At 39.7% G+C, this 10,498-nt stretch overlaps 1 protein-coding gene across 1 annotated transcript in view; it reads right to left on the bottom strand.

Moving 5' to 3' along the window:
* Positions 1-3,773: 3,773 nt before the first annotated feature.
* LOC131255391 (probable serine/threonine-protein kinase PBL11) overlaps positions 3,774-10,498 on the bottom strand; it is a 30,777-nt gene continuing 24,052 nt past the window's right edge. The window contains exon 3 of the mRNA XM_058256096.1: positions 3,774-3,851. Within this exon, the coding sequence (XP_058112079.1) occupies positions 3,837-3,851 (15 nt within the window). The 3' untranslated portion in view covers positions 3,774-3,836. The remainder of the gene's footprint in view (positions 3,852-10,498) is intronic.

Raw genomic sequence — 10,498 nt, 5'->3', positions numbered from 1 at the left:
ATATCGTGCATTTGGATCACTGAAGGGCCGAATGATATAAGAAGTCAAATCCGCTGAACCGGCCGAAGCACGGCAAAGGTTTTGAACCATTGAAATGGCCCAAGCATGTCAAAGGTTTGGATCACTAGAAATGTGCCAAATCATATGAACAGTTTGGATCATTAGTAAAGCTAAAGAGGGTCCTACAAAATTTTGGGCATGAATCAACTTAGCATATCCATTGCCAAGGATCATGAAAAGCAACTTTAATCATATAATGAGTTTGGATCATGAAAAGCAGCTTCAATCATATTATGAGTTTGGATCATGAAAAGCAACTTCAATCGTATATGAGTATGGATCGCCGAATAAGCCAAATTATACGAACAATTTGGATCCACTGAATGGCCCAAGCATGTCAATGTTTTCTATCCATCAAAATGGTGCATGTTGAAGGTTTGGATTAGTAGAAATGGGCCAAATCATATGAATTTAGATCGTTGTAAAAAGAAATTTGATCCTTTGAATTTTGTATAAAACTGAAGAGTCCTACAAAATTAATGAAATGGATCACTGAGAACCGGCCTCAAATATTACAAATAGATGGTTCAACTTAGCATATCCATTAGGATGGGTCATGGAAAGAGGTTTCAATCATATGATGAGTTTAGATCACTAATATTAGCACGATTCATATGATGCATTTGGATCGCTGAATGAGACGAATCATATAAGAAGTTCAAATCTGCTAAAATGCCCAAGCACGTTAATGGTTTTGATCTATTGAAATGGCCCAAGCATGTTGAAGGTTTGGATCACTAGAAATGGGCCAGAGCATATGAACAATTTGGATCATTAGTAATGTTGAAGAGGGTCCTACAAAATTTTGGGCATGGATCAACTTAGCATATCCATTGCCAAGGATCATGAAAAGCCGCTTTAATCATATGATGAGTTTGGATCATGAAAAGCAACTTCAATCATATGATGAGTTTGGATCATGAAAAGCCGCTTTAATCGTATGATGAGTTTGGATCATGAAAAGCCACTTTAATCATATGATGAGTTTGGATCATGAAAAGCAGCTTCAATCATATGGTGAGTTTGGATAATGAAAAGCAGCTTCATTCATATGATGAGTTTGGATCGCCGAATAAGCCGAATTATGTGAACAATTCGGATCCACTAAATGGCCCAAGCATGCAATTGTTTTTTATCCATCGAAATGGCCCATGTCAAAGGTTTGGATCAATAGAAACAGGCCAAATCATATGAAATTGGATCACTGTAAAATAAAACCTAATTGTTTGAATTGTGTATAGAACTGAAGAGGGTCCTACAAAATTAACGATGTGGATCAATGAGAACCAACCTCAAATATTATGAATAGATGGATCAACTTAACATATCTATTGGGATGGGTCATGGAAAGAGACTTCAATCATATGATGAGTTTAGATCACTAAAAGCAGCACGAATCACATAATGCATTTGGATTGCTGAAGGGGCCGAATGATATAAGAAGTCAAATCCGCTGAATTGGCACAAGCGCGTCAAAGGTTTTGATCAATTGAAATGGCCCAAGCATGTCAAAGGTTTGGATCACTAGAAATGGCCAAATCATATGAACGGTTTGGAGCATTAGTAAAGCAGAAGAGAGTCCTAAAAAATTTAGGGCATGGATCAATTTAGCATATCCATTGCCATGGATCATGAAAAGCAGCTTTAATCATATGATGAGTTTGGATCATGAAAAATAGCTTCAACCATATGATGAGTTTGGATCATGAAAAGTAACTTCAATCATAGGATGAGTTTGGATCGTTGAATGAGCCGAATTATATGAACAATTTGGATCTATTGGATGGCCCAAGCATGTCGATGTTTTTTATCTATCGAAATGGCCCATGTCGAAGGTTTGGATCAGTAGAAATTGGCCAAATTATATGAATTTGGATCGTTGTAAAAAGAAACTTAATTCTTTGAATTGTGTATAGAACTACAGAGAGTCTTACAAAATTAGCGGAGTGGATCATTGAGAACCAGCCTCAAGTATTACTAATAGATGGTTCAACTTAGCATATCCATTGGGATGGGTCATGGAAAGAGGCTTCAATCATATGAAAAGTTTAGATCACTAACAGCAGCACGAATCATATGATACATTTGGATCGCAGAATGAGCTGAATCATATAAGAAGTTCAAATCCGCTAAATTGCCCAAGCACGTTAAAGGTTTTCATCTATTGAAATGGCCCAAGCATGTCAAAGGTTTGGATCACTAGATATGGGCCAGATGATATGAACAGTTTGGATCATTAGTAAAGCTGAAGAGGGTCATACAAAATTTTGGGCATCGATCAACTTAGCATATCCATTGCAAAGAATCATGAAAAGCCGCTTTAATCATATGATGAGTTTGGATCATGAAAAGCAGCTTCAATCATACGATGAGTTTGGATCGTGAAAAGCAGCTGCAATCGTATTATGAGTTTGGATCACCGAATAAGCCGAATTATATGAACAATTTGGATCCACTGAATGGCCCAACTAGGTCAATGTTTTTTATCCATTGAAATGGCCCATGTAAAAGGTTTGGATCAATAGAAGCGGGCCAAGTCATGTGAATGCTATGGAAAACTAATGGCTGGCCGTCCACATTACCAATTTGGATCACAAAGTATAGGTTTATTGATGTGAATGGCTTGGATGATTAAAAGAAGCCGATTCCAATTAAGATCCCAATCATATCAATGGTATAGATCACCGAAAACTATCCAATTAAGATCCCAATCTCAATGATTAAAAGAAGCCGTCCACATTACCATATTGATGACGTAGACCCCTTAATACGCATCTGTGTATATGACTAGCCCAATCAGATGAAAGGCTTGGATGAAGGAAAATTGGTCCAACCATATTAACGATTTGGCTCCTTTTTTTTCCGAGATATGAACCTAATCCTATAAATGGTTTAGATCATCAAAATTAGCTCATTCATATAAACAATTTTAGTCACAGAAAATGGGTTAAGTCATACGAATAATTAGGATCCCAATCATAAGAATGGTATGAATCCCTGAAAAGTAGCCCTCCACATTACTGATTTGTATCATTGAGTATGGGCCTAGTCATATGAATGGTTCTGGTAAGAAACTCAACCAAACAAAATAATTGGAATGTAAAAAACAAGTCGAGACATTTGAACAATATAGATCACTAAAAGTAGGCCGAACCATGCCGTTAGGTTGGAGCATTGGAAATTAGCCCAGCCATATCCCTAATTTAGATCCCTAAATACGAGTCCGAACATATGATTGGCCAAATCATATGAACGACTTTGATGAGCGAAGAATATTGTTAACGATTTCTATCACTTAATACAAGCCTATCCATATGAGTGGTGCATGTGCCCCAACCTATCATTTCAATGTTTGATCCCTAAGAACTTACCCAAACTATTGATTTTTGGTGCATGTGGCATCATTGTAAACACCTATCGATTAGATTGATGAAAGAACATTGTAGAATGGTAGTGCTTTGTATCACTGAAAATTATCACAATCACATGAAGGATCTAGATCATTGAAAAAGGGTCCCAATCATATGACAGGTTCATATGATTGAAAATCATTCTATATGCCCAAAGGCAACCAAAAGCAGAAGAATGACGGAAACACTAGCAAAACACAAGCAAAATGTTGCTAATATAATCTTAATCATCTGGATGACATTTTCATTATTAGAGGCAAATAAAAGCCTGTAATGTAATGAATTCTAAATCATGTCGAAACTAACCTTTTTGAGCAATTAATCCATGGCGACATATACATCCAGCAAAGAGTACCACCTGTTTGCTTAAAAGATGTAACACTGAACCAAAAAAAAAACAAAAAGTAAAGAAAAAAAAAATGCAATAAGTGAATGAACCACTAAACATTGGTTTCACAAAGGCAACAACAAAGAAAGTAAAATATAAAACTAGTAGCATCGCATATAGTAGCAAAAGCAAGCAAATTTGCAAATATATTCTCCTGTATCGCTGATACTTCTATTACTAGGAGTAGAAGAAAATCTATAATTTAGTGAATTCTGAATCACGGTGAAACCAGTTTTCTGAATAATCACTCTGTGGCGATATACATCCAACACGAGAACAACTTGTTTGTTGCAAAGATCTCATGAGCCTTGTAAGATTTCATCGAGCACCATTTAATAAATCTATTCCTATAAATCTTTTGAGGCAGATCCATTGTATGTACATCGAGCACCATTTAATAAATGGTGCCGGCCTTATAACCAATATGGGCAAAATAAGTGAATCAATCTGGACTGATCAATCCATTGAAAAAAAAAAAAAAGAGCATCAAATGGGTGTTTCTAACCATTCAATCCATAAACAACTTTCAGGACCATTTCTCTAAATTTATTGACATTTTTTTTTAAAAAAAAGGTGACGAGTAGGAAAGTATGCCAAATGGTGTGACTTTTAGGCCATGGCCCTCGCTATGTTGATGTCCTGGTGCCAAAAATAGGACTTTACACTCCTCCAAATGGACACACATGTACATTAGACTGACTGTTGGACTGTTGGACTGTAGGCCACCTATGGATGGTCCATTTCTCAAAAAATGCAGGAGATGGGTGTTTCTAACCACTCAATCCATAAATAATTTTCAAGACCTTTTCTATAGATTTATTGACCATCCAAAAAAGGCCATATATAGGATAGCATGCCAAATGGTGTAAGTTTTGGGTCATAGCCCTCTCTATGGAGATGACTTGGTGCCAAAAAGCAGGACCATACACTCCTCAAAATGGAGACACATGTACATTAGACTGTGAACTGTTGGACAAACCAATTCAGTCCACCTCATGGATGGTCCGTTTCTCGAAAAAAATGCAGCAAATGGGTGTTTTCACAACTATTCAATCCATAAACAATTTTGAGAACCATTTCTCTAGATATATTGACCATCCAAAAAAGGCCATGCATAGGACAGTATGCCAAATGGTGTAACTTTTGAGCCATTGCCCCCACTATGGAGCTGAATTTGTGCCAAACTATGGAGCTGAATTTGTGCCAAAAATTAGGACCATACAAAATGGACACAATGTACATTAGACTGTGTACTGTTGACAAGTATTTTTAAACCGACCATTGTTTTCATGCACGAGCAAATATGGCACATGTGTATGGCATGTGAGATTCCCATCAGCTCAGGTGGGCCACACGGTTTAGATAACATTACCTAAACATCTAGTTGTTTCACTCAAGTAGGCCACAGATCATGGTTAAAAGACTTAGTGAATTAACCTAACCCGTTTAGCCCAGAGTGAAGTCGCCACTCATCTGAGTCTGGGCTGAATAGGCCTGACTCACCCAAGTCAGGGGTGACTCATGGGGGCTGACTCGTGGTATCGAACCGGATCAGGTCTGACAGAGACGAAGTCGACTCATACAAGTCGTATCAGACTCATCCGATTCTTAAATGCATACCAAAGACAGAATCAATGAAGGGGTACATAGACAAACAAAAAACTAAAAAGAGGTTTTAGCTATCTCTTTGAGACAAAAGGTCTAATCAGTGTGGCCTATAAGAACTCTATAAGGTGGGCCTTATTTATCAACGGTCTAGATTGTCCTAAGGGTTCGATAATGTGATCGGGTGCACCAGTGGGCCCCACTACGTTGTGATACATCCAGAAATTCGTGTAAGGGGTGGAGTGCTACAACTGTGATATGCACACAGTGTTTTAGAGGAACTAGAATTACCAATTTGTGTGGAGCCTTTGGGAGAGAAGTTTTGATGGGTTTCAAACTCCTCACCCCTCTAACCTATATTAACAGGGCTGGGTCCCCAATCCAACACTATCGACAGAAGGTTGAGCCCTTTCGTATCTTCTCTAAAGGGTGTTAGGAAAGGACGACCTCAGCATCCCTATCTATAGCAATGGCATCACAGCAAGGTAAGCCATTCACTTCTTCAGATCTCCATATCTAATGCACAGCAAGATCCTTCGGCAATTCTGCATTAAGAAAATATTACAGTTGGTATCAGAGCCACTGTGCAATAGGTATGGATGATCGAATCCAGCCAATCCAGACGTTGGGATTTCGGATCTCAAATCCAGCCATAGGGATTTTCACTCCCAAAACAGACAACTGAGATTTTGAATCCCACATCTGGAATTCGGCATCCAGAATATAAATTAGGGTTTTCGATCCCTAAATCCAGACTTTAGGGATTCTAATTTCCAAATTCAGACCCCAGTGACCTTGATCCCCAAATCAGAGATTTTCGAAACTCTAAATTTAGGAATTGGAATATCGAATCTCAAATCTAAGAATTGGGAATTCCGGATTAATTATTCCCATATCAGGCCATGGAAATTTCGATTCCCAAAAACGGAGATTAGGGATTTGAATCCTAAAATCCAGAATATTTGGGGATTTCAGTCCCATTAGGAATTTTACTTCGTCTTACCTGTGATTGTTAGAGGCGGTAGCTATTATCATCTTTCGATGATGCAGGCGTCGGTGATGGTTTGCATCTCGTTCTTTCTTGCCCATCAGCCATTATCGACGTCTTGTACTCGCGTCCTATCGCTGACGGCCGAAGCCTTGGATTTCCGATGACGCTGGAGCCATCACCTTTTCATCCCGCGTCGTCGAGGTTGCCGGCAGTCATGGCAGAGGGAGAGAGAGAGAGGTTTGGAGAGAGAGCAGGGGGAGAAGGAAGGAGAGGTTCTCACAGAGAGAGAGATTGAAGGAGAGGTTTTCAGAGAGGGAGAGAGAGGAGTGGTTTTCAGAGAGAGAGAGAGAGAGAGAGAGGTTGCTTAGTCGGCGAGCCAAAGCAAAAATGACCGTTAAGGAGATGTGAGAGACGCGGATTTGGAAAGCGGATTGCGTCCTACCCTGGCCGGACAATAATCCGTCCGGGCAGGGCTCTGTGGGGCCCACCGTGATGTGATAGTTTTATCCAAGCCGTTCATATATTTTCTCAGATCAATTTATGAACTATCCAAAAATTGAGGAAGGAATAATTCTCTAGTGAACCACACGAAAAGAAGAAGCAGTTATAATGACACTGACCGTTGAAACATCTCTAAGGGCAAACGTGATTTTTTTTACCATCCAACCTACTCATAAGGTCATGTAGATCTGGATGAAGTGAATATATATATATATATATATATAACAGCTTGATCCGAAACTTCTGCAGACCCAGGAAGTTTTTAATGGTGGACATTCATTCCCCACTTTGTGGTCCACTTAAGCGTTGCTTCCACCTCAATTTTGTTTTCATATCTTAAAATGATCTCCAAATATGGATGGACAGCGTGGATAAAACCATCACATCACCTTGGGGGCACAGAGCCCCGCCCTGATGGATTTTGGTCTGGGCGGGGTAGGACGGCTAAAGCCACGAAGTTCCTACGCTGGAAACGTAGGTGAGGCCCACGACGATGTTTGTTGGAAATCCACCCCGTCCATCCGTTTTGTGAGCTCATTTTAGGTCTTAAGACCAAAATTGAATAGGATCCAAGACTCAAGTGGGCCGCACTAAAGGAAAAGGTTGGTAGGGAAATTCCTACCGTTGAAACTCCCTGGGTTGTCAATGATGTTTACATGCCATCCATACCGTTCATAACGTCATTCCTACTGGGATGAACTAAAAACACAAATATTAGCAGGATGAACTGAAAACACAAATATTAGCCTTATTCAAATCTTCTGAAGCCCCACAAATATATCAACTGTGGACGTTCAATCCTCACTATTTCGGCCCACTAGAGTATTAAATTCGACTCATTTTTGGTTTTTATGTCCTAAACTGAGCTCACAGAACGGGTGCGCCCTGCGTTGGAACCTAGGTGGGCCCACTGTTATGTTTGTGAGAAGTCTAGCCGTGGCTTATGTACCAAGGAAACTATCATAAATTAATGTTCACTACTCCGTTGAGACATATCACATCGGTCATGCCGAATTTCTCCCCATTTGAACAACCTGTTCCTCTAACAAAATGCCAATTAACTAGACTCAATTCGGTGGTTAAGGTAGACATTTATCGGCTTCGATCCCCCTTGCATGGTCCTCACTATATGAACAATTTTACTCATCCAAAGGTGGGCCTTTACCTCAAGAAGCAGCCACAAGGTATCCCTTACACCTGGGTCTAACGGACCTTCTTTTTTGCTGGATTGTACCCGGACGTTAAGAAATCAAGGTGGGTGTCGCAGTGGTTTATGCTAATATATTAAAAAAGAGAATGTCTTAAGTCCAATTGGTTGGACCATAGTTTAAGGTCCACCAAGCGGACAACTCCTACCAATTAAGTGCTTGCCAAATCCCAATCCTCCATAAGTTGCCCCACCATGAGGCAACCTATCCACTAAAGTGACCATCACCATAGAAAACAATGTATAGCCATTGATGAGTAAATATGTATGATTTTCATACATAAAAAAGCTTACCGTTGGTTCAACATCCAAGGAGATCCATTCACTTAATAAATTAGAAGTTATCCACTGGGTGGACCATAACCCCACAACCCTTAAAAAGGAATTTTACCTATGCCAACCTTCACTTTGAGCACCACCTGGCTGCAACCCCTCGAACCAGCTATGTGGGTGTGACCCTAACTGTAGGCCCACCTTGATGTATATCAACTGTGGAGTCTAAAAACACAAATATTAGCGGGATGAACTGAAAACACAAATATTAGCCTTATTCAAATCTTCTGAAGCCCCACAAATATATCAACTGTGGACGTTCAATCCTCACTATTTCGGCTCACTGGAGTAATGAATTCGACTCATTTTTGGCTTTATGTCCTAAACTGAGCTCACAAAACAGGTGCGCCCTGTGTTGGAACCTAGGTGGGCCCACTGTTATGTTTGTGAGAAGTCTAGCAGTGGCTTATGCACCAAGGAAACTATCATAAATTAATGTTCACTACTCCGTTGAGACATATCACATCGGCCATGCTGAATTTCTCCCCATTTGAACAACCTATTCCTCTGACAAAATGACAATTAACTAGACTCAATTCTGTGGTTAGGATAGTCCGATGTAGACATTTATCGGCTTCAATCCCCCTTGCATAGTCCTCACTATATGAACAATTGTACTCATCCAAAGGTGGGCCTTTGCCTCAAGAAGCAGCCACAAGGTATCCCTTGCACCTGGGTCTAACGGACCTTCTTTTTTGCTGGATTGTACTCGGACGTTAAGAAATCAAGGTGGGTGTCGCAGTGGTTTATGCTAATATATTAAAAAAGAGAATGTCTTGAGTCTAATTGGTTGGACCATAGTTTAAGGTCCACCAAGCGGACAACTCCTACCAATTAAGTGCTTGCCAAATCCCAATCCTCCATAAGTTGCCCCACCATGAGGCAACCTAACCACTAAAGTGACCATCACCATAGAAAACAATGTATAGCCATTGATGAGTGAATATGTATGATTTTCATACATAAAAAAACTTACCGTTGGTTCAACATCCAAGGAGATCCATTCACTTAATACATTAGAAGTTATCCACTGGGTGGACCATAACCCCACAACCCTTAAAAAGGAATTTTACCTATGCCAACCTTCACTTTGAGCACCACCTGGCTGCAACCCCTCACCAGCTATGTGGGTGTTACCCTGATCGTAGGCCCACCTTGATGTATATCAAGTGGAGTCTAAAAACACAAATATTAGCATAAATAAAACACAAATATTACCATTAAACTTCAACCCCACAAATTTCCCTTGGAGTTAATCCTCATTTTGGTAAGGTTTAAACGACTCATTTTGGTTTTTTGCCTAAAGGCCACGAAGGGGGCCTGCGGGTTTTGGAACCAGGGGGCCCACCTTATTTTTGGAAACTACCGTGGCTTATTACCAAGGCATCAAAAAATTTCCTCCCTTGAACAACCTGGTCTCCAATTTTCCCCATTTAACAACCTTTTTAAAAAAGCCTTAACTAACCAATTCTGGAGGTTCCTTAGACATTTTCCTTCATCCCCGTGGCCTTAATTAAAAACCACCAAAGGTCCTTTACCCAAGGCCCCCTTCCCTTAACGGCTAAGGTTTTTTGGTTGTCCGGGTTAAGAAATAAGGGGGGGGTTTAGCAATTTTGAAATGTTTAAGTCCAAGGGGACCTATTTAAGGTCCACCAACCAATCCTCCAATTAAGTGCCCAAACCCAACCTCCATAATTGCCCCACCATGACAATATCCATAAAGTGAATAATAAAAACAAATCCATTGTATAAAGATATTTTATACATAAAAATTACCAGGTTAACATAAAACCACCTTAAAAAGAATTTCCACCTACCTAACCCCCAACCCTTAAAAGGTTTTTTAAAACCTTCCTTTGGCCCCCCAACCCCTGAACCCATGTGGGTTACCAAATTTAGGATTGATTAACAAATAGCTAAAAACCAAATTTAGCAAAAAAAACAAATTTGCCTTATTCAAATTTGCCCCACAAAATTATAATTTGGACTTCAATTTTTTGCCC

This window comes from Magnolia sinica, chromosome 9 (genome assembly GCF_029962835.1).
Source record: "Magnolia sinica isolate HGM2019 chromosome 9, MsV1, whole genome shotgun sequence".
In the NCBI taxonomy this organism is placed as follows: domain Eukaryota; kingdom Viridiplantae; phylum Streptophyta; class Magnoliopsida; order Magnoliales; family Magnoliaceae; genus Magnolia; species Magnolia sinica.
This window is presented reverse-complemented; position numbering and strand designations above follow the sequence as displayed.